The 25,608-nt window shown below is 43.4% G+C and overlaps 1 protein-coding gene across 2 annotated transcripts in view; it reads left to right on the top strand.

Moving 5' to 3' along the window:
- Positions 1-1,826: 1,826 nt before the first annotated feature.
- pard3ba (par-3 family cell polarity regulator beta a) overlaps positions 1,827-25,608 on the top strand; it is a 171,824-nt gene continuing 148,042 nt past the window's right edge. For both annotated transcript variants that reach the window (XM_037091436.1, XM_037091437.1), the window contains exons 1-2: positions 1,827-2,599; positions 14,361-14,462. In XM_037091436.1, coding sequence (XP_036947331.1) covers positions 2,483-2,599; positions 14,361-14,462 — 219 coding nt within the window. In that variant the 5' untranslated portion in view covers positions 1,827-2,482. The remainder of the gene's footprint in view (positions 2,600-14,360; positions 14,463-25,608) is intronic.

Here is a 25,608-nt window from a genome sequence, read left to right as displayed (position 1 = left end):
AAAATAACGCTTCCAGCAAACGCAGCTGAGCAGGAGGCTCAACCGTGGGCCGACTGCAGGCGAGTCCCTGCCACGTCTGTGTGAAGCGGGGTGTCATCCTGAGAAAAACGTATATAAACCAGGAGGGATGTGGCTTTGTGGGTCCGACAAAAACACCAAGGCCACGCAGCGTTATCTGTCACTTTCCCAGCTCACGGGGTTTTAAGCGGCGTTGCATGGAAACACGCACACGTTCCGCTGCTGACTGCAGTGTGACCGCAGCCAAGTGCTGGCAACAACAAAAGTTGCAGCGTCTGATGAGTCAGCAGCTGCCATCATCCCATTGGGGGAGGAGGGGGGGACATAACCAGCATCATATACTCTCAGTGGCTCTGCGAACACAGTGTTGAACCAGGTATGAAATTATGCTCTCTCTTAAAAATCAGAGCCCAGGGATTATAGACGAAAGAGGCAGTCACTGTAGAAATTTGCTAATTAGGGATCGCCTCCGTTTGTTCCCACGTCTTTATTTGCTTTCTGCCCTCAAACCCCACTCCCTCACCCCACACACACACACACACACACACACACACACACACGTTCTCACCTTGTTTATTGGGGATGAGAGGAGTGAGCTGTCAGCCCTTCATTGTTCCGTTCCCTTCCATTTCGGATGAATTACAGCGGCAGTGGAAATAATAATTGCGTGTCCCAATTATGAATCCATCTGCCGTGGTGGCTCTCCGATTTAATGGGGGGGGGGATTCCCGAGAGCAACACCAAACAATGCCCGGGAATAAGGCGCGGGAGCATGTCAGCGGCCATTAATATCCATAAAGGCAATTTCACAACACACCTAATGACATAAAATGACAGACAATAACGCCGAGGTAATTAGTGTGTGGCGATGTGTGTGTGTGTGTTGAGGTGTGTGTGTGTGTGCAGGGGGGATTAGAGCAAGAGAAGGACTAATGGCTAATATTTGTCCCCTCAGAATTTTTTCACTCCTGGAATACACACACATGCACAAAAAAAGGACCTGTATACACACGTTTATATGTAGCGAGGTGTCAGAGTGAGGCAGCTGCCCCGTAATCTGGTGCCCTGCCTTGCTCAAAGGCGACTCAGCAGTTCCCAGCAGGTGAACTGGTGCCCATACAGTTGGATACTACAGAGTTACGTGAAAAAATAAAATAATAATAAGTCTATAAAATTCAAAAGATTAAACTTGTGGTTTCCAAACTTTATGGCACACCTTGTGACCTTTTGCATAAAAACCTTATGTCGTTGGGGGCCACTTGTTACACCTCGGATGGCTGCAAGGCGTTCGTATTTGGCGCTTTTCTTCTGAACTTGAAGTGTTAAAGGCTCAAACTGGGAAAAAACATCCGACACTTCATCAGAGAAGATTAGAGAATAAAAAAATATATATAAACAAACTCATGAATCAGAACGTTTATCTTTCCCTTCTTCCCTCTCCCACTGATCATTCCACAACCCCTTCAGATTCACCTGGTGGCCCTCTGGAACAACAAGTGCTTTTACTTTGAAAGGTCCACTTTAGATACATTGCTCTTCCTACACTTCTGCACTTATCTTACTGAGCTTAATCATGCAGGGGTGTTTTTAAAGTGTGGTTATGAAACTGATCTGATCTGAATATTTCCTCCACCACTGCCAAACTGTGATCTCATGGTCAACGTATACATTAAATACTTCATACTCACTCTATATCCGCTCTCTGTCACTCATTTTTTTTTCTTTTTCCCCTATACTAAAAAAAAAAGTCCATTCTATTATGTTTACATGAAAACATAAGCTGACTTGGGAAATAATGGATAAAGCAGGTGCAGAGAAAAAAGGTTAGGTGTCTGATTATTCGTTGGGTTTAATGAACAAAGTGTTATGATCACTGCTGAACATCTGTCTGTATTAAAACATATACAACTTTCAAAGATGATGAGGATCCCATCACACACACACACACACACACACACACACACACACACACACACACACACACACACACACACACACACACACACACACACAGGCGCGCTGATCTCCCGGCTCCCTGGTGCAGTGTCTGTGGCCGTGGGATTTCCTGGAGTGCCGTCCTCGCTGTGATTTCTTCCGGGTTCGTCTCTCTCGGTTTGTTTTGTTTGGGTGTATCAGGCAGGGCAGCTCGGCATGACAGAAACTCACACTCTGCGGCTGTAGTCACCGCTTTGTTGTTTTTTTTTTTTGTTTTTTTCCCCTACAACTTTTACGTGACGGCTCGGCTGAACATAAAGATGTGCTGCTAAGGCTCCACACGGCAGTTTAGCTCGGTGAAGCGGCTCCACCGTGATTTCATCCCGACCTGAGACACCTGTTGCGCCAGTTTCGACGGACAGGTGCCTCTATTCTTTCGAGACAGGCAGCAGCTCCGGGTCGACAGACGCCCCGAAACTTGGACTTATTCCCGAACTTCTGTCGAGAACGTTAGGACTAGCAGCTGGTGATGAAAGTCACTGTGACTTTCGGGGACACCGCAGTGGTGGTTCCCTGTAAAGCTGACTGGACGGTCCGGGATCTGATCGAGCAAGCCACGCGGAGGCACCGCCGGATAGTGGAGCAGGTAAACACTCTCACAGCAGACATGTTTGATTTTATGACTTCCCAACGCCATGGTCAACGTTACTGTGGCTTCGGATAAAGTTTAGTAATTCCTGCCATTCTTAACATTGTGCGGCAGCGAGTTTGCGCCCATTAAGTTGGCAGAGGTGAGGGTCACGTGACAGGTCTGCGGCTGTGACGCTCATGTTAGCAGAGCTAGCTGCTAGCTTCAAATGCAAAACAGCACGACATGTCATGGCCCTGCGTTGACGTGAGGCTTTATAATGTGGCTAAAACTGAGTAGAGTTTGGTTCTGTAAACTTTTACATGTCGTGCAAGCACAAGACTCCTTGGTACAGAGTTTTTATTTAGAGGTCTGAAGAGGCAACTTCTCATGATAAGGTCTGTATGCATCCCCTGCTATAAGTTAGTGGCAAAACAGAAACCGTAAAAATAAAGAAATAAAAAAACATTATCTATCTATCTATCTATCTATCTATCTATCTATCTATCTATCTATCTGGCCTTTCATTCTATTGCAATATTCAATTGCCATTAATCATAAATGAATTGCACTTTTTTTAAAAACCTGTTCTAAATGTACCTTAAAGGGATATTTCTCAAGTTTTTAATACTGTTATCAACATTAAAGTGGACAAATGTGCTTGCTTTATGAAAATGTATGTTTATTATATTGTTATTATTATTATTATTATTATTATTATTATTATTATTATATGCAAAACTCCAGAACCATGACAAACATCGTCCAGAATACACTCCAGGATCAAATCAGATCAAATCAATGTTTATTTGAGCCCCCAAATCAAAATCACATTGCCTCAGTGGGCTTTACAAGCTGTGCAGTGAATGACATCCTCTGTCCTAAGACCCTCAGAATAACCTCAAGTGACACTGCATGCTCAGGCAATATGGTCAAAGCAAAACACAGCAAACTCAAGGCCAGCAAGCAACAGCAGATGGGCATGCTGACCTGAATGTAACATTCCTTTGCAAGACAAACACAATGTAGCGTCCAACTTTACACTTTACACGTAAAGGTTAACTGAACAATGTTCATCGGCCTGAAAGCTGTTGTCAGCAAACATGAGGGTGATTCTCTGCATCAGCTTGTGTGCTCGGCCAGTAAGTGGTATTGGGGTGCGGATGTACTCTTGTGATAACTTTGTTCTTGTCCAGAGAGCCATCTAGCAGGGCTTTGAAGCTGAACTTTCCACTCAAAAGACCCTCTTCTTTATCCATTTCTGCTCAAGAAAGTTTGTATCTTAACTTTGACAGCCCTACTGTCTATCTCTCATTTCGCTTACGATCAGTTCTCTTCTGGGAATGACACCTGTCTCTCTATATCACCTTTATAAACAAGCGCTGAACAAAAAGAATCACATGGTAAGAAATTATTTCAAAGGCTGTGACCAATTCGCCTCCAAAGACAACGATGCGAAGCTGCCAGACATGCCAGACAGAGACCAGTTCCACTCTGGTTGCCCAATGCCTCCGTGCTCAACACGTCTAGATGCGCCGATGCTGAATTCCAGTCCGAGGCGGGAATTTCCCTCGTGAAATTTCCTTTTACTTCTGACCTCCAGTCTCACAGTGCCAAAAGTTAATAAAAAATTTTGCTGACTGTGACAAAATTCTGTTTTTTTTTTTTCTGGCAAGAGTACTCACTGTCGAGCCCTCGGCTGAGTATATAAACATAATAGAGGAGGGAAATTTACCCATGAGGTAACAGACGCCATACAGCACATTTATACATGGAAATGTATCTTATATCCCATTCACTGGCCTAATATAAACACTCACCATTGTTGTGTGACGTCAGATATTGCATCCCTCATAAATTTGAACCCAACTGAGGTCCTCCGGCACCGGCCTTTTAACCATACCACAGGTTAGTTCAAAAAAGCACAGGGAGGCGGCTTTCTGTTGTTATGGGCCCCGACTGTGGAACAGCCTGCCGGAGAGCCTCAGGGTCGCAGAGAAAAGAGGCTCAAGACCCACCTTTTTAACCAGGCTTTTAATTGAAATTCAAATTCTTCTTAATTCCTTTATGCCGTACTAATCAGAGCACTTTTTATTTATTTACTTATTTATTCTTTTATTTATTTATTCATTTAAATCCTTTTTATTTGATTTGATTTGATTGTATTTATCTATTTATTTATTTTTTCTTTTACTGTTTTAATCTCTCATATTTTACCCTTTAGTCCCTCGTGCTTTTAGCCTTTATACTTTTATGTTTTAGTCCCTCGTGTTTTCAGCTTCTATGCTTTTTGCTTTATTTTACTGTTTTAGTTTGTCAGTTCTTAATCTCCAGTGTTTCCTCCTGGGGGCCTGCCGGGCTGGGGGTGGTCTCTGGTCTGGCCGCGGGGGGTGCTGTCCCATGGACGGCTCCGGCCTGGGTGACCAGAGGGCTCTGCACCTTGGTGTGGGGCCTCCTGTCTGCCCGGGTTGGGGTGGTCTCTGTGGCGGTGCTCCCTGCGGCCTTGGCCCGACATCTCTCCCGGTGTGGCTGGCTCCTGAAAGGTAGCTTTCTCCATGCACCAGGTCTCGCTGCCCAGCCATGTCTCTTTAGTGACAGCTACTGTATGGGTGTGTATTAGTGTGTGTGTCCGCGTGCATATGTGTGAGTGTGTGTATGACTGTGTATGTCTCTGTCCATGTCTGAAGGGGTGGGAGGGTTTGGGTTCTTTTAACTATCTTCTCCTTTTTTTATTTTGCTGTTTCTATTTTTCTGCTGTTGTTTATTTATTTCTGTGAGGCACTTTGAGGTACTTTTTTCTGTATGAAAAGCGCCATATAAATAAAGATTGATTTGATTTGATTTGAACACATCATCACACAGCATCCCCTGGCATGCACCGAGCATCCCAAGACAAACAAGACTTATGGAACCGCTGGTACCGAGCGTTGTTTTTCCCTGTGACTTGTGTTGTTTTGAATGCCTCACATACACCCGCAGATATGAGCCCCCCCCCCATCTCTCTGCTCCCTGATGTTGCAATCACTTGAACATAAATCATTCTGCCGAACTGACCTTTTATTAATCAGCGGCATTGTATGTGCGTGCTGTCGTAGCGTGATAGGGTGCTGATGTGTGCCTCGTCTCCGCGAGGAGGTGAGTGGCGCTTGGCTGCAGCCCTGGCTGTCTACCTGTACAATACCCCCCTGTTAAAGCCCTGGTATCTCAGCGGGCAGGTGGAAGTTTACTGTTTGATGTCCTCAATGTGGCCGCAGCCGGGGACGTGTGCCGCGGACAGGAGGCTTTGTCCTGTGAGTGATTAGGGATTAGGATTGATGACAGGCCCTGGTTTTATCGGTTGGCTGCCCCCCCCGACTCAGCCCGCCCACGCGTCCTCCCCCCTCGGCGAGGCGAGAGGCTGGCTCGCGGAGATGCGAGAGAAGGCCCCTGGAAGCAGGGATGGAAAGAACGATTGGGTGCCTGGATGGCTCGATGGATTGCTTCCACTCAGTGAGGGCGAGCACACAAACACCTAGAGGGCCACACATGCACACACACACACACGGAGAGGAACTCATCTTGCTTGGTGTCCCCTGAGCTGTCACGTCTCTGCTTCACCGACAACCACAGGCATGCCCACTCTGCCCAGCGGGTCCCTGTTGATTTTCAACAACGACACGCTGCCGTGCACAGGCTGAAGTCGGCTAAACCCCAGTGTGTGATTAGAATGCACCGGGCCCTTGATTGCTTTTCATTGGGCATGTTAATTAGGGAGCCGTTGCTCGACGCTGACTCGGCAGTCTTATTCCCCTCTCCTAATAGAGGCAGACCATCATGTGGACAGTCCAGCTCCAGAGCTGCCAGAGAGGACCGAGTAGATCTGACCGGATGTGGCGGCTGCTCCTGCCAGCAGAATCCACTTAGCGCCTGCATTAACCGCACATTTCACCACCGCTCCGGCCTCACCACTGACAGCAGGGACAGTGTCAAAAACCTGGTTTTAATCACTGGGTGTGTGTGTGTGTGTGTGTTTGTGTGTATGTTCAGGGTGAAGAGGATTCTGCACAGCCTCACTGCAGCAATGGCATGTAGACCTTCTTAATTAGCAGTTTATTTTAATGTGATCCGAGCTGTGACTCCGTACGTGTTCCTCTGCTTTCATCTCGGCTGTAGTGAAAGCACTTGTGTTAACCGACAAAGCCTCCAACTAACTGCATGCAAGGAAAAAAAACACTGCTCATTATACCGGGGGATTTGTTAAATGTGAGTGCGTGTGATCATGGGGGTGATAAAAAAATGTTCCTCATGCAGTTTCCACACATTATTCAATCACTGCTTTTGTGGCATGTGATGAAGAAAGTGGGAGTTGTGTAAAGATTTGCACCTCAGGTGTTAGGATTTATATGTCGTTGAAGACAAAGTTGTTATAAGATATAAGATACAATCTTAACTTGCTTCCATCTGTCAACCATATACCCTTTGAACCTGAATTGGAAAATGATTGTCTATTTCAAAAATGGGTGTCTTTCTATGACTACAGCTCCTTACTCTTTATATGTTATATATTTATATATATTTTATTTTGAAAATGCCAAAGAATTGTCAGCCTGCTCATCATAATTCCCATCTGATTTTTTTTTGTCCGACTAACACACTTAGATATATTTACAAAGATTGCAAGCAGCAACTTCTCACACTGCAGACACTGAAACCAACAATTGTTTTGCATTTTTTGCTACATAAATGACTCATTTTGATAAATGATTTATCACTTTGGGTAGTTTCAGTCAAAGTTCCCCCTCTTAAATATGAATATTTTCTGTTTTCTTTCCTCCTCTGTGACAGTGAACTGAATATCTTCGGGTTTCGGAGCTAAAAAGTAATCTGAGGATGCCGTCTTGTGTTTTGAGAAACACTCATCGACATGTTTTACCATTTTCTGACCAACTAATCAATCAGTTGTGAAAAAGATCAACAGTTTAGTCAACATTTTGATTAATTGTTGGTTGCACCCTACACAGAGATACTAAGATATAAGCAAGGTCTCACATTTGAGACACCGAGACCAAAAACAGTTTGAATTTCTTGCTTTGTAAATGCCGTCAATGATCAGCTGTCAGAGTTGTTTTGGATGAATTTTGACTCATCATTTCAGCCCTCTGTTTGGATCTGTCACGCAGAAAGTTGACAGCTCCTGTAGTGAAGAGTCTCGACACTGACTCGCCTGTTTTACTCTCTAACTATATTAGTATACCATCGCCTGAGGGACCAGCATGTAGACTGCGAGTGTTGTGCGTTCTCAAGGGAACCAGCCAGGTACTGTAGCTGTCTCCCTCCGTCTCATGGAGTGCCTGTGTAGGCTCAGTTCAGATTACAGCCCGTATTTCAACACCGTGCTGACACCTGAACAAGCCGATCTCTTCTCATGTATGTCGGCGTGAGAGGAGTTGTCCGCCGTGGGTTGGTGTGTGTGTGCGTCAGAACTCGGCTATGCAGAAAGTGTTTTTAAAAGTTTAATGTAACTGCTAAACCTGCTGTTTCTCTTTGTTAGGGTGCTGCTGACTGGCTGTCAGATGCGTTCAGGGAAAAAGACTGCATTCATCAAACCAGTGTAATGCGTATTATGAATTTATATTAGGTAACTCCATTGATCCCTGAAGGAAAATACACCTCCACTTCAAACAACAGTGCAGCGATGGAGCAGCATAGTGAGGCTGGAAGGTTGTTCACTGTTTAGCCGACGGGCGCTGCAGGACAGATGCCCGCTGGCGTGCGACTTTGAAACTCGGGCATCTTGACATTTAAAAGCAGATGTGCATCTTTATCAGTTCTCAGTCAGAGAGATGTGAAAGAACAACAATCTGTTTTTTAAATGCCACCCTGGCTGATTTCGGTGTTTTGTGTCGCTGTGCAACTTGTCTAGCGAAAAAAAAAAATCTGATTTGTAAATCATCTTAAGGCACTTCCTATTTTCTATTGCAAGTAATGATAGGAATTAAGAAGATTTTATTGATAATAATGTCATTATTGGTCAGATTCTTCGTCCTCTTAGATTCCTGATACGTTATCTGTATGAAAAACAAAAAGTAGGCCTCACAGATTTTAACAATCAGTGCATCCGTTTTTATTATCTCTGAGTCTGAACACAGTGTAGAAACAGAGTAGACAAAAGAGTGGCTGTAGCCTGAGAGCTTCTGTCTGTCGTCATCTAAAACAGGGGTGCCCAAATCTTTTCCCAATTCGAGCACAAACTGAAACTTAATGTTGAGCCGCTGGCAAAAATTAACCACCAAATGTATTGTTAAGGTGCAAAATGGTGCCAGGATCTCAAGTTCCCTTACTGATTGACTTCCTGCAGTGTCACCTTGCCTGCTGTGCTCAGATTATGAATAGCAATTATTAATTAAAGAGCATAAAACAGCATGAAGAGTGATTTCTATTGCAGTTTTGGATTTTAGAAACATCTAGCAACATCGTCTAGGAACATTTTTATATGAGTGAATAATCGTTCAGCATTAGTTTTCATCTTAATTTACTTAAAAACATCTGCTAAGCCTGCATGTGTGGTACTAATGTTATTATAACATATGTATTCAGCCTTGGTTACCGACATACTGCCCTGTTGGGAAGCAGTATCACTCTTGTGTAGAGGGTCAAATACATGGATTTCCTAGAAGAGATGTTTTAAAATGATAATTTTACAGACAATACAACTGTCATCTTTCAGCGTGAAATTGAGCCACTCTTTGGACCGTTTCCTCGTCCCTGCCACGTCTCACTCTTGTTACAAGTTTAGACGCAGAAGTCTGACATTGTTGTTTTTGTAATGCAACTGTCTCGCTTTGAGGCACAATTCAGAACTGGTTCCAAACTGAAACCGCAGCAGCAGGCGAACAGCTGAACACCTTTGCTCCAACACATTAACACTCGTACACACTTCTATTTATTTGTTTGCTGTTTCTGAATGCTGATTACTGTGGGCTGAATTAAAGTGTTCCCATTGGTCTCAATATTAACCATGCGTTAAATATTTACTTATGTGTTTCCAATGCCTTAACTCAGGATATCTGTTGATATTGTGTACCAGTAGTTCTCTCTTTTCCCCAGACGTAACATCTGTACACCTCTGTGTGTGGACGTCTGTGGGATTTTTTTGTATGTGAGGCCATGGATTATCTGACTGAATGAATGAATGAATGTGACTGATGACAGAAGTCACGATCTTGCCGATTCTTAATGAGGCATATTGGATTGTTTCATCCTTAACTGATATATCTCTGTTGTGTTAAAGAGTCATTTAAGCGCTGATTGCAGAATGTAGGCCAAGGTCAGGATGTCTCCATCTCTGGCTGTCGTCTTCCCTCAGAGAGAGTAAACTCTCCACAGTTTAACTTTCTCTCTGCGCTCTCACTCGCACCGATGGATCCAAGACAGCTCCTCATCGACATGTTCATTAAAGCCTTTTTTTCCCCCCCTCGTCACGGCTAAATCCACACCGTCCTCCTGCAGCTGTGTAATTACACATTCTTCTGAGGATCAAAGTGTGAAATGGCACCGCCACCACCGCCGCAGCCCCGCCGAATTTAGCTCGGCTAATCGCCCCGACGCTTCACCGTTCTCGAGTGGTGTCATGTTTGCTCACCAAAGAAGGGGCGAGGGAGGGAGGGAGAAGAAGGAGAGATACCGGTTTGAATGGTTGGGGCGGGGGGGCTTAATGGTGTAATTTGCAGGGAATTTACTCTTCTAACTGTCACGGTAATTCTCCTCCGCTGTTGACTGACTGACTCCTGACTCCTTTTGTTTTTTTATTTCATGGGAAGACTTCAGGATACAAAGGGGAATTACCAGGGATTGACAACGAGGGACTTCAGAAGAGTTTTTTTTTTTTTCCTTTTCATTCCCTCCTCTCTATAGATTACTTTCCCTCTGAAGTGTCATACATTCATCCCTTTTCATCACTACGTGGAAAGTGTGTTTTCTCGGGTCTTGTGAGTTCTGGCAAAAGGGATCGGATGCACGAGAATGCCAAGTGTGTTTAAACGCTGCCTAGTAGAGGTGATGCTAATTAACACCCGGGCTTTGTTGTGATCTAATCCTTCGCCTCCTGGAAAAAAAATCACACAAACGCCTGTTATTTCATGAAGGTTCGCGTCGCGGTGCTGGTCATGTGACGTCATCGCAGAAGTGGGCCAATTACCACCCTTCCCTCCTTTGGCTGTTGCCGTCGTAGGCGCACGCTCTCACACATCGCCAGAGAGGCCGCAGAATGCTGGCAGTTGTTCAGGCTGGGCCGGTTTTTCTGGTGTAGATGCTTTGCCCTCACGCCTCGCCTCCAGCTGGATACCCGGCTGGTTTCAACATCTCTGTCCCACACGGGCTGCCCCATAGTAAACGTTTTGAATGAGACTCTGCGAACGATCAAGAAATACACAATGTATGTGTGTTCCAGCGCTGTTAAATCTCACAGTGAATCTAATTTTGAAAAATCTGTTTTCATTAACGCCTTTCTTTGCAATTTGTCGACAGTTCGACTCCCTTTAAGATCATGCGATCATGAGTTTAAGTCTTGCAAAAATAATCCCCATTTTATACCTGGTATCAACATCTGTATCTGGATTATTGATTGAAATGAGGAAAAATGTGTGACTCCCCCACCTTGCTCATGGATCTCAGGCTTTCAAGTGTGAGAGTTGCAAGAGAGTTTAATGATCATACTGGATAGAGATCTGAAGAACCATACTAGTTACAGGGCTGCAACTGAAATATGATTTTAATTATGGATTAATCTGCTAGATACTTTTGCGATTAATTCATTAATTGTGTGGTCTGACTTTAAAAAAAAAAAAGGTTCATCAGAATTTTCCAGAGCCTAAAGCGACATCATCAACTTGCTTCTTTCGTCTTAAATGCAAAAACTCTCCACTTACCATCCTACGTGACAGAGAAAAGCATCAGATCCTTTTATTTAAGAAGCTGGAGAGAGCAAATGTAAAAAATTTTTGCTTGAAAGATGGATTTAAAGATAAATCAGTCACCAAAATAGCGTTGCAGCTCTTACCAGGTGTAAACCCGAAAGACCTGGCCTTCAAATGACACTCCAGAGACATTGCAACATTATCATTGTCATCTTGGTAGAATATTTCCCAGCATGCTTTATTTGAGTTTAAATCCTCCAAATATACTTCTTTTCTGAATTTGTGAAAACGTATGATGGATTGTGAAGGTCTCTCTCTCCACTCCTTGTAAAAAACCAGTAAGTGGACCTGGAGTCACTATTTCCAAGATCTACAATGAAATTTAAATGCTCATATTAAAGATCTATAGTCATTCTCTGTAAGGCCTCACTCATGATGTGCTGTTGATACAACTGCGATTTAATTCAGCGATAGGCATCTCTGTGCTCTGGATCACTGGATTGCCTGCCTGTTTGCCTTTGCATTGTGTGAAAAACTGCAGTGTGTTTTTTGTTCGCTAGTTGTAGTTGCAGATTACTCTCCCCGCTCCATCTCTCTCAGCCCTGGCTCTGGTATTATGGGCACTTCTGAAGAAAGGGAGGTTTCTGGCTTTATTCCTGTGATTGAAATCCCAGACTCTCCCAACCATTTGTTTTAAAAGAATGGACTTGGCCCATTGTGAAAGGCAGACACCCCCCGTTTTTTTTTTTTTGTGCCCTGTAATTCACATTCGGATGCAGCGGAGCAAGAACGAGCCCATTCACCGACAGGGCTCAGTGATACGGCAGAAGCCGGCGGCTGGGTCTCAGCCAAACTCATTCCAGCCTCCGAGGCTTATAGCCTATAGCTGTTAATTTAGCTGGTAATGTAGTCTTGTGTTGCTCTTGACAGATTGCTTATTGGTATGGGCAGTTCCTAATGGGCCATTTTCTACTGCACACATTGTTAGAAACGATAAGGCTCGTCAAAGATTTCTTATTTCAGTCCAGAAATAGCTTTTAATAGAAACTGTTGCGAAAAAATATAGCATATATATATCTCGCAAGGCTAAATTTAACCCATTCGCTAGGTTGGAATCATTTTCCTCTTTCACTTTGTATACTTTATTCTTTATTTATCATCAGCCTCATCATAAATTGTCCACAGATGCACTATCTCTTGGAGATCTGCACCGCCACAATAGGCTGTGTGTACACTGGGTCACAAAAAGGGGAAGAGGCCATTGTTGGTGTACTTCTCTGTTGATTTTGATGTGTAAATAGCACGCAGATTACAGATTGCAGCTTAGTCAGAAATCCTTGTTCTCTTTGTCAGTGAATGGAGTGCCAGGCTCGGTGTGGTTCCTGCTCTGTGGGGTGTGTTCACCCTGACCTCCGTCTTCATGGTGACGATGAAACCGGCCTGGAATGTGCCCACCAGCATTCCCCACAGACCGGCAGAACCGGAAAAAAAAGTTCCTGTCCTCCCCCTCCTTACTCTCACATACGTCTGTTCAGACTTTGTAAACTCTGCGTCGTGCATGCACAGCGTAATGTAGGTCATGTGCTCTTACTGTACCTGCCAAACAAACAGGGGAGCACGCGGTTGTGTCTGGATAAAAACGTGTTTATTATGTTGACTGACTGTCACTATTGTGCCACATTTGTAAACATAACATTTCTTGTGGGGTAAAATTATTTTCGAGACAGTGACTGTAATTCTTTACATAGGTCTGTGAAAAGCAGAGTTGTTTGAAGGTGTGAATGATGTAGCATAGATCAGGAAATATAGATAACCTTCAACATAACTATGTATAGTTTTACATTGAGATATATTGTGATTAGGAACGATCCTGTCTTCAAAACTTTCGCAATACATGTTGCATTCAGGGACTGTTTGAAATTGCAAACATTGTGTCTGGTTCCATTCACATCCATTTTTTTTTTTTTTAATATACGTTTTGCTGTGGTCAGTGATTCATATATAGACTGCTTGCAAGAAAAGCTTTATTTATTTACTTTTGTTTGGTTCGTTAATTTACGAAGTAATTAGACCTTCATGGCTTTATTTAGTGTTCTTGATATTCCAAAGTGTAGTTGATTTAAACAAACAAAACTAGAAATTTCGCATTTGATTTTCTTATTCATCCCTCCCCAACCCCCCCAAAACATATAACACAGAAAACATGATACATATGTAAATATAGTAGAACTGAATCTGTTTTTGGGCTGTTGCAACAAATTCCTACTCAACTGAAAGGAAGCAAAGGATGCTCACTGCCACTAAGTGACGGACACCTCAGTATAATCAATCCGGCAATATTTTCTGATACCTGACGCATTTTTTTTTACTTTTGCAAATAACCTGTTCCTTACTGTTCTGTATATTCAGCCATAAAACAGCTAAGATTATGTATTTACCACTGGGGGAAATGCTGCCAAACTTCCCCTTTACAAATCTTTATTGCACAGCCTTTGTCAGGATGGAACTTGTTACTGTACCAGGAACACATAAGTAGGAAGTTTTCTTTATTTGGCAAGTCACCACTGAGACATTTATTATAAATATAGCCATTGTATGTCATTAAAGCTGTGTATGTGCTTCCTGTGGGTGGAAGGTTTAGTAGTTGGCATGGTGTGTGTGAAACAAGTGTTGCTCTACAGTGACTCCTCTCTAGCCCCCACAGGGCCTGGCATTGGAAAAATGTCTTTTCATTGGTAATTAGCAAGGATTTTGGTCATTTTGTATTTTTTCTTTTGTCACATTATGATGGTGTGTTCAGTTCTGTTGTTTGTTCTAATGAATTCCACAAATCAAATATTCTGGTCATTTCAACTAATTTGCTAACTGGTGTGTTTTGTGTCCAGCATGGTGAGAGCGCAGTGAAGACCCACCACTTGGAGTACGTTGACGGAGGGATCCTGGACGTGGACGACCTGCTGAGTGATCTGGTGGAGGACAAGGACAAGGTGAGGATGAACCGATGGACAGGATCCGTGGCGTGCTGCGCCTCGTGTTCGCTGTTTTTCTTTGACTGAAATCGCAAAGAGGAAGTTTTCTTATATTTGGTTCACGTGGGCTCCCGCGGTTTTGTCCCATCCCTGTTCTCATCCGCCCTTCAACACGTAGACATGTGATAGACAGCAGTTCCTCATGGTTGGACAGCTTAGCATAACAAAACGAGCTGCGATGCGGCTGGCGCGCTACTTCTCGATTGTTCTTACCTGGTATGAGGCACAGCGAATTACAGCAGAGAATCCGTCATTCTCAGCCATGCCTGGAGTCTGGCTGCGGATTTATTTTGACTCCACTTGCAAAGTCTCCAGCCTGGCAGGATGACAGGGTGTCCAATAAACAAGTTATTTGTAAATCCAAACCTTGGTTAGCTTGTCAGTGGTTGTTAAGTGTCTAAACCAGCAGAACACCAAATAACAAGTTGAGTTTTTCCACTGTTTTGGACCAAACAGAGCCGACTCTGATTGGATTATTTTGCATCCTAATTGGCCTCATACTTGGTGCTTGGTAAGGCAATGAACTTATTTTCTCCTCTCCCCAGACCTCCTCCTCTCCTGTTCCCCAGAAAATGAAGGAGTAGGAGGGCTCTGTGATTTCACTGTCATGTTCATTTTTGACGAGGCACATGAAAGGACACCATTTTAGATTTAAAAACAAATCAGCCACGAGCAGAGGGGAAGCTCTCGGAAACGGCAGTGATGTAACTTAGAACTGGGAGTTGAAGTTCACTGCGTTTTCACACACATACACACACAGACAGTGGCCCAATTTCTATAAGAGCAAATTTCATTCCTCTTGCTAATTTCCCTTAATGCATTCCTAAGATGTGCTAATAAACTGCCCGAAATCCATATTCATAAGCTCCGGGCCCAGACGAATGATGAATTATCAACTCTTAGTCAGCAAGAAGGCCAAATGAAATGGAAATGGAATATTCAGCCGGCCCTGTACCGCGCACTAACAATTGGTGTTTTAAGCCGCACGAACAATGGAGTGTGTGCGTGCATGTGTGTCGTGTGCATGTAGGACTGCAAGTTTGGCAAAATACTCTTTGTGAAAAAGGGGACACAACTGAATAATAGATGTGTAAACTCAGAGGGAATCATCAACGGAGGGGAAAAAAAAAGTTTTTTTTTTTCTTTTGCAATCACAGAGAACAGAAGCTTCATTTTCCGGGATGATGGAATTATAATCACAAGATCTGCGTCTTATTTGTGCATAAGAGGGTGAGTCATAGATTTTAATGACTCATTTTCTCTCGGCGTTCCTCAGAGTGACGATGAAGTGTCACGGATCAAATCCCGCTCCGGCATTTGATCAAATTCCTCCACTAACAAGTTACCCTGACGTCGGCTCTCTCCTCCTCGCTGCGGTGCCGCGTGTGATGGCGGGGCTCTGCTGAGCACACGCTTCGGCAGAACCTGCACCGTGCAGGAACTGTCCTATTTACCTTTGTTTCTTTACTCTTTCAGCTTTCACCCAATTCTCTGAACGCCCTCCCCGCTTTCATCTCGCTTCTCATTTTATCCTTTTGTTTTTCGCTGCTGATGAAAAGATAGCAGGCGGAATAGGACGAGCGCACGTGGTCTCCGTAGCGTGCCAGTCATCCGACTTATCTCCAGGCTTCCAAACAGCGTCAGCTCTCATAGATTAATGAGCTGTGCCTGGCATTCTTGATTAGTCTGACTTCCTTTTGTTTGTCTACGTTTTTATTACCTCGCTGCAGCTGACAGATTCTATCTTTAGTGCTTTTCTTTTTTTTTTTTTTGTTCTGTTATTGTGGCTGGCCGCTGTTTCACCATCAATCATACAGGAGTGCTCCCATTGTGAGGGCCCTCCACCGCACAGCATGGGCCCCGTGTTAGCCGCGGATGCTAATGAGAGATAATGGTTAGCTATTTGTACGCCTAGTGGTTAGCCTAGCCGCGAGTGCAGACCTCTTTATCTCGGCCAGGCCCTGACCATTATTCAACATGCTCGCGCAAACACTCACACATACACATCTGCTGTCCCTGCCGCCTGCGCCGAACCACAGGCAGGCGTGTAGTGTAGCATGTTAGCGTTAGTGTGTACGGAAAGGAGCGCCACTGGTGGTTGATGAGGGCGGAGATGAGGGGGCGGCTGTGATTTGATTACAGTTCTGCCCCCTGCATCTGCGACATGCACACGCACGCACACACCGGTGCAAATGCACGCGCCGTTCATTAGCACCCCATCTCGAGACGCCGGCCACCAGCCTCCTTATGAATATTAATACCAATCTGATGAATGTGAAGGAGACCGTGGGGTGTTGGCTGAGGTGTGACCGCATATACACAGTACACACTCACAGACACAAAAGAGCGCAGTATAAAGAGAGCACTGCAGGTCACGGTTCAGTCAATTATAGTCTATGAAGCGCCGCTCTTCGCTGACCCTTCACTGTGGGTGTGTGCCCTGTAGCTCTCTCATGACAGTTGGAGGCCTGGCGGTTGGAGTCATTGACCTGTCAGATACCCCACGACTTTGTTAATGTCGAGGAGAGCCGGTCCGACAATAACAGCTTTTCCATCTCCTCGTGTTTTGTCACGCTGCTTCGGGCAGATCACCGTAGTTTAGGGGCGAGTTAACCAGCTTTCGCCTCTATCAGTCCATCTCTGCCTTATCTTATTCAGTCATGTATTCACTCACCCTCATCATGGACATCATGGCTGTAGGATCAGTAAGATAAGATAATACTTAGGGCTGGGCTTGTCCTGACATCAGACTATTTATTGTCTCAGATTTTGGATATGGTAATATCTTAATATGACATAAGTGTTTTTCATTTCCTTCTTTAAAAGGCTGCATCACAGTAAAGTGATTTAGTGTCTCAACTAACCAACTATTCTACTTGTACTAATGCCTCCACCTCAATCATTATATCCACTTTAATGTTGATTATTTATTTGATTATAGTATCTTATTAAAGTACCAATAGTCATTAATACAATATTGATATCAGGGTATTTAGTCTATTATTTAATTGATTTATTGTTGCAGCTCTTGTCAAAAATATTGTGATATTATGTTCATATGTATATAAGAGTTTATTCTATCCTATTCTATTTCTTACCTTTTAATTATATTGTTACATTTTTACTATTGTCATTGTTTTTTTTGAATACTAGTGTCCTTTTGCTGCGGTGGCAAACAAATTTGCCCATTTGTGGGACAATAAAAGAATACTGATTGTGATATTGTGTAACGTAATGTTGCAGTATTATTTTAGATTATGTTGCCCAGTCCTGATAACACAACTGTCATTGGCAATATTGGGAATTTGGGTTTTCTTTTTTGCTTTTTTATCTATAAATTCTGCCAAAATGAGACATTTCCATCTCTTGTTTTACCTTCACCCTCCTTTCCTTTCCTCCTTATTTCCTGATTTCACCCATGCCTTGCTATTAACAGATATAGTGCTTTACCTCTACACATTTGCCAATTTACTGCTACCAGAACTGTCATTCTCTCCCATTCACAGTCCTTTGGGGTCCTGCATTAGCGTCGGTCATTACTCGTATGCGACTACACGGTACACAGGAGCTGTCAGGCAGCCTGTCCAATGCCAGCATGCCATTAACGTACAAGCTGTACGCCAGGTTTCAGCCAGTGAGCCCTCCCATATACCGTGTATGTGACTGCTGATGTTTCGTGTGTTCCTGTGGAGAGATTGCTTGGTTCAGAACGCTCGTGGCTGCGACATAAATGAAACGCCATGTAGATGCTTCTCGATGAGATGGCCTTCTCATCCGCCACCCCCCTTCACTCATAGGCAGCTGAAATTTGAATGTTCAACATGTGTGAGTGTCCTCTCTTGTCACGCCGATCTCCTCATGAATGGGAATTAAACTCAGGGAGCATAACGTCGCCTCATAAGTGGACTGTCACTCCTCATTCCGTGTGCACAGACACACATACACACTGCTTGTTTTTCGAGGGGAGAAAAAAAAAAAATCAAAAAAAACCCCTCAACCTTCCATCCCATGCAGCCAAATGAGAAATGTAATTCCATGGGAATGGAAAAAAAAATGGAATGATTTCCTCCATCTCTCTTTAATTAGCCCTTTTTAATCACTGAGCCTACAAGGCATCCGTGAACCTCCTGTGCAGTCTTTGGTCGCTGGAATGTAAATGGTAAGGGGTGCATATCCCAGCTGATCTCCCTCTGAAATGTCAGTGCTTGATTGCGAGGCAATCTCCCGTCATCCATCTGCTCTGCTTGCACGTCACAGTGGATGACACAGTGCTGAAAAAACAAGTCGGTCACTTGGAAATGTGTGATGATATTTAAAGTAGGGCTGTGGTCAGGAGCATCCCTCATATCGTGTTAAGAGAATGACAACTCCTTGAGCATGACCTTTGGTAGCTGGCCATCATAATGTAAGGAAACCTTACACTTCACTTACTCTTCACTTTGTAAATTAAACTGATGTGCATGGAAGTCTTGTCTTTCTTACATACATGTTCAATAATGAACACCTATTGTTTTCACCAGTTAGATGAGCTGTATTCCTTCATAGTACTCACCACATCTTTAGACAGCATGGCCAGAATACTTAGGACATCAATATATGAATGTTACAAAAATCTGATTTTTTTTTTTTGTTTTTGTGAATGGGGAAACCTTGAATTTGGTTATTAACGCTGTAATCTTTGAGATATTCTGTGAATAACTCATGTCTGGGTTGGAAATCTTAATCAAAGTTTTTGATAGTGCTGCCTGTATCGTTTCTAGTTCTTGCCATTACTCACACACTTCTATTTATTTTTCATCAGATTTAATTGGATATTTTGTATTTTTGATAACTGAATTAAAAAACATTCAAATATCTCTCAGAATAATGAAACAAAAAGAAAAAAAAACTATTCATACTAAAGAAGAAAGTAAATGCATCTGCACAGTAGAGTTTGATATTGTCCAATCACATACTGGTATCAGCGTATAATGTGTCTGATATGCGGCGATAAGAAAACACTTTTCAGAGTATAATGCTGGAAAAAAATGCTCGCTGTAATTTACAATTATTACATCTCCAGTGAAGATCACTGTTTCAGTGAATTGATATCATACCATGTAAGAGTTTGTTGTTCCTGCCTCCATCTTTGTCAAAGATTTTTGATAACCACTTTTGTGGGATCATTGCTAAAAATGTCATATTGGTATATATTGGCTGATGATATTGAAAGGAAACACAAAATCTGAACATAACTGCAAATAACAGACAAACAAATACTATGTTGCAAGAGCATTTTATAGGAAATGTAATCAACTGTACGTAAGTGCCATTAACAGATTAAATGTAACATTGTGATGTCCACAATGTTACATCTGAAAACTCTGATATTAAATGATGCTGCTGTACGTTCAGTTCCAGGATAACTCTCCCGTGACTTGTGTCGGCTGATTTGCCTGAAGTCGTTTATTACATGTCAGGTGTCAGCCCCTCTGACAGGCGACAATAAGGCATTACTTAAAACGTGCTAAGCCGCTGGAGAAAAAGTTTAGTGAATGGGACATGATTGCGAGGTGCAGACGTACTGATTAGCCTTTGACGCTCCGTGACATCTCGCTCCCTCACCTCCATTCCCCTCTTTCACGGCTGCGGCGAGTCGCGTTTGATTGGCATCTGAATAGTCAAATAACTCGGCACACCGTCTGAATGGCCGGTGATGAGTGGGAGCATGAGGTTCAAGTGCACTGATTAGGAAATGTCATGGAAAGGTTTATTTTTTTGGCACATGTCAAACACTACGGCTACTCAAAGTGCTTTACATACAGCAATGCATTAAAACATGAGAGAAAACACAAAGGAAATGTAAAAAGTGGAACAGAGACATATGATTGTTCATAATGAGTATTGAGGGCTCCTTCGAAGGAGTGCAGAACATCCAAGTTTTTAACCTGGATTCAAAGCTGATGCAAGTTATTATCATCTGGAAGTTTGTTCAAGTTCTGTGCTACACAGCAGCTACTATTTTGAAAGTTGTTGAGTCCGTCAAATTATTTTTAAAGCAAAAACATCAAATATTTGCTCATTCCATGTGAGAAATCTGTTTTTATTGGAACCAGTTGTGATTGTAAATCGTCTAGGGTGTTCATTCGACAAAAGAAGCAATGTGAGGACGTCGCAGGAAAATGGCAATGCTCTTTTCTTTTTGTTCACAACTTTTCAATTTACAATTTGATAGACTAAACGATCCATCCATTTATTGAAATGATGAAAATAATTGCCAGGTTAATCAATAATGTTAGTTGCAGCCCACAGAGAGATTTCCATATGTATCTCACGCTTGCCAGCCTAATCACATCTATAGAATACCATCTTTACCTTCTCATCAACATCCATACATCCTTGCCTGCAGTGGTGGAGTACGCCCCACACCATGTCTTTCTGACACATTTGAATATTAATTAGAAATCTTGCATCTTCTGAACATGCCCAGTGTGTATAAAATGAATTGGCTGTAGTTCACCTGTAGCCACTCATTACCTTCCCACCGTTGTCTGCATAATTGATTTTAGTCGTGCCCTCATTCCCAAAAAGAGGATTTGTTTCTCAAAGGTTGCCATCACCGTCGAGGCCTGGAGGCTCCAAACATGTCGAGCATTCTAGATTTGATTGTCTGAAACCAAATTGCATAATGGAAAATGGGTATTTTAAATGTTGTGGAGCTAAGCCTCATGAACCGATGACTTTACAGGGTTGTGCTTACCAGAAAGTCGCAACAAAGCTAACTACAAAGTTTCTTCAACTTGTTGGTGATGCTGCCCTCTGACTTGATGACTTCTTTGTGACTTTGAAAGTGAAGTTCAGGACTTGCAAATCAATTACTTTCATAGGTGAGTTTCGTCAAATTGATAGATGGATGGCTGCGTTCTCAGTACCCAGCTGTCTGTCCTCTTTTATTTAGCTAAATAGTGCAGGGCTCTTGGACAGAAGGAGGAGGTGTGTCTGTTGCTTTGTCCACACTTTGTATTTCCTGTGCAATCTCTTGAACTTCATCGACGCGTTCGTATATTCGAATCTCCGGTAAACACACAGTGTATTGAATGAAGTCAGATTATCTCTGTTAGAGCGCAGATCAGATCACATCAGGCCAAAGCGGTTGAACGTTATGCCCGGCGGGATTCGGTCACTTGAGCTGATTTGATCATATCTCATCAGGCTCGACCTTGATTTCAGCCCCCCCTCCATCCACCCATCTGAGCACCACGACAGCTCTTCATCTGATTATATTCAATTAACAATACCCCCCGCACACACACACACACACACATACACACACCCACTCACTCACAAACAGTCACACACACATAGACACACACACTAACCAAACCCCATTTGATTGTAATTACGATGAGAGAACTCAAGGAAGGCTTAAGGAGAACAAATTCTTGCTGTGCCCGCGTGCTTTTCATTTAACCGCAAGCACGTCGACTTTTCTCACAAAGTTGCACTTCGGAATTTTAATTCCTTCAGAAGATTCGTCGCTCTACCTTTCGACTTTGAATGATGGCACCTCTCCAAAGTGATTTGTCAGTTCATTGAAGCAACGGGCCAGGATTCAGCTAGGATAAAGCCCATTTTCTGTTTTCTCTAGGTAGGTGTGTGCGACTCAGGTCATCACGCTCTCAGATCTTGTCCTTTGGTGCCTCTTGTGTTAATCACACATGACTCCGTGTTGCCCTCCGTGTCACCATCACACCAGCCATTAGCTCCTAATGGAGTGAGACGGTCAGGCTGTAACCTGACCCGCCTGCGCCCGCTGTGATCTGGCGGGAGGAACCTGAAGGGGAGCCGTGCCGAGGCCAGAGGGGCACCGCGCTCCGTGGACTGACTTTCTGGTGATCACTGTGGCGTGTGTCATGGTCTATGTTTCAAATTACGTGTGCAGTCCAGTGCCACACCCCACTGCTAAGAAATTTAACTATTTAATTAAATAAAAACAAAAAAAACAGTCACTTTAAATCTCCCTCTGTTAATGTTATTGTGAAGCCACAGCTTGTGTTGTGAATGTTGTCAGTATTAGCTTTTCGCAGTTATTTTGGCACAACAGCCTGCAGAGGAGCTAATCACATCCAGCTAATGATCTATTATAGATCAACTTGTTTACAGCAAATCTACTCTCTGACCTAACCAGCCTCACGCCATCTGTTTTTCCTACATGACATTGCCCCGGACTAGTGCATATGTGTGTTTGTTGTCTGAGGGTGTGTGGAAGCCTGGTGTGTTCTCCCTCCGCTCACAGAGTCTCGGCTCACTCCAACTGCTAATAACTCAAATCAGCAGAAAGTCACACTCCCAAACGTGTGTGCGTGTGTGTGTGCGCGCGCGTGCATGTGTGGCAGTGTGTGCTTTCGCAGCAACTAGAGGATAAACGCTTCTGATACTGAATCCAACTCATTTAGGTTGAGTATTTAATGATTTGTGCTGCAATTACACAGCTGAAACCACATCTGTGACCACTGCTGTGCACACACGCTTGCTTGCATGCACAAACACACTCACTATTATTGTTATTATTCATTTTTGCTGCCTCTCGTCCTCATCACCTGACTGATTGGCCTAATGAATGGAGCTCTGCGGACGGTAATGTGTCTGAATAGGCCTCTCGAATCATTAGCCAGCCTGTGTCTGACGTGGGAGGGACGTATGGAAAGGTCGAGCGGTCGCTTTACGCACATAAGTAGAGTTTGTATTCAAAAATGAATGGTAGTACTTTGAAACACAGAGACAAGAAAACCAAAACACAGCTTTTAAAAAACAGTTGTTCAGTATATTAAACTACAGAATAGAAGAGCTACCCCTGAGGTGCTCTGATCTTGATTCTGAATTTAATAACCAAACTGTGATGATTTGATTTCTTTGCTTGGCTGAAATAGGAAGTTTTTTGCACCACCGACCATCAGTTTGCTGTAGATGCTTTTTAAGGTGGTAAAAGTGAATCATACAGTGGAAAGGAATCAGATTGGACTTGAAGATTGTGACCTGTTAATTGCAGGATGTAAATGATTATTGTCATCATTGTTTAACCTGTTGAATATTTTCACGATGAATCATTTCATCTTTAAACTGTAAAAAAGATGTTAAAAATGCTCATCTCAGTTCCCCAGAGTCCAAATGAAAGTCTTCTGTTTTGCTTTTGTCCAACCAACAGTCCAAAATCAAAAAAACAAAAAACAAATGTTTGACATTGTGGCTCGAAAAAAGTGTCTGATATGATTAATCGATGCAAAATAGTTAACAATTAATTTCCCTTCAACTGACTAAACACTGAATCAGCTAATCGTTGCAGCTAAATTAATGCAATAATGGATCAGTATTAGGAGTGTGGTTAATTATTTAATGTTTGTGTGCTATAAATTTATAATTTTAAGATTTTTTCATTGTTATTTTGGCTACTTTATTGAAACGGTCATCCATAGGGAAGAAAAATCAGTTAGTGTGGTTGTATTCTATTTTTATTTTGTAATTTAGTTGTGTTTTGTTGGTATTTGTATTGCAGAATTTGTAGTTTCAAGGTTTTAAATGATAGGTTATGCTTTGTAATCTGTAGTAAAAGCTATTATAGTAATAGTTTCAGCACTGCATGAGTTTCTAGTTTGGATTTATTGTTAATTAGAAGCTAATGTATTATATAGTTAATGAGCTGAGTGTCCTTCATTAAATTACTCTAAGATTATGCAGTAGTGTGTGTGTGTGTGTGTGTGTGTGTGAGTAGTCCTGCTGCACACATTATATACTTACATGGTGCTTTTTTTCCGTTAAATGAGCTCCGTCACATGGATAGATGGTGCCGTCAGGTGGTGTTTTGTACCGATGAGTCTTGCAGCGCAGCGCAAATCCCGCATTTCCCCTCCAGGCTTTGACGTCGAGTCAATAACTATCTAATAAGGCGTGTTTGTAGGAACACATATGTTGATGGGTGTAAGAAAAATCTGCAGGTGAGGCTCTTTTTTTTTTTTTTTCCTTCCCCTAAACACCTCCAGGCTGTGAGGGATGTTGGCTCTCCATGGCAACAGCGAGTACTGAATGTCAGTAATGTATAGCTCACGTATAGATCAGCGAGTCTAACTGTGGGGGGCAAACCGGGGATGTTTACCCCTGAAGAAGCAATCTGAGCTGGAAAATCACAACAATTCATTGAGGAATAGCACTTTTAGGTCGTGGAATCACTCTGACCCAGAAATTAAAACGCAAGAAATGATTAACATTGTGGCCACAGCGGAAAACCAGTAAATTATTAATAATTTAACGAATAATAACAAGGAAAAGTACACATTTCCCCTTTAAACCATCCATAACATCACTTCAAAGCCCTGTCCGCACAAAGAGGAAAAGGACAGGCTGGAAAAAAAAGAGGTGACGTATAGTATGAAAGTCTAATGTCAAGGGAGGGCAGACGGAGAGAAGAGGAGGCGGAGGAGGAGGAGGTGGGAGGGGCTGCCTGTGGAGGAGAGAGCCACAGGTGAGAGGGCGCCAGCCTCCCAGCTCCGAGTTAATCACTCCTTCTATTTCTCTGTCAGATCCCGGGAGGGAGGAAGGGAGGGGAGGGAGGGAAGAGGGAGGAGGGAGGAAGGGGTTGGAGGGGAGCAGCTGGCCTTGCGACGGCCACAGGGAAAAGAAAGCTGATTATTAGGCTCCGGCTCCGACTTCTGAGGACTCCAGCCGGAACATGTGTGTGATGACACTGTGTGTACGGGGGACGCGCGGGTTCAGTGTGCGTTTGCGCGTGCTGATACACATTCATGAGGAGGAGGTTATGACTTCTCCGGGCGCCGTGGGAGCGCACGTTCCTGCGATCGTTTGCGAGGCGACGTGTGAATGTGTGTGTCAGTGTGTCATGTCCACAGATGTGGAACAGGACCAGTGTAACCACCCCTGATGTGTTTGCACTGCGGGAATGATGAACGAGCTGGTTTGATATTTGTGTTGCCGGCCGGAGAAATATGAGTCCTGGAGCTCCCCTGTCACCCACATCCCTCGCTCCTTCACTCCCTCTCTCCCCTCATCTCCCCATCTCTCCCTCCTCCTCCTCCTCCTCCTCCTCCTCCTCTCTCGGCCTCTCGGGCATGTG

The sequence above is a fragment of the Acanthopagrus latus genome, chromosome 24 (genome assembly GCF_904848185.1).
Source record: "Acanthopagrus latus isolate v.2019 chromosome 24, fAcaLat1.1, whole genome shotgun sequence".
Lineage (NCBI taxonomy): Eukaryota > Metazoa > Chordata > Actinopteri > Spariformes > Sparidae > Acanthopagrus > Acanthopagrus latus.
This window is presented reverse-complemented; position numbering and strand designations above follow the sequence as displayed.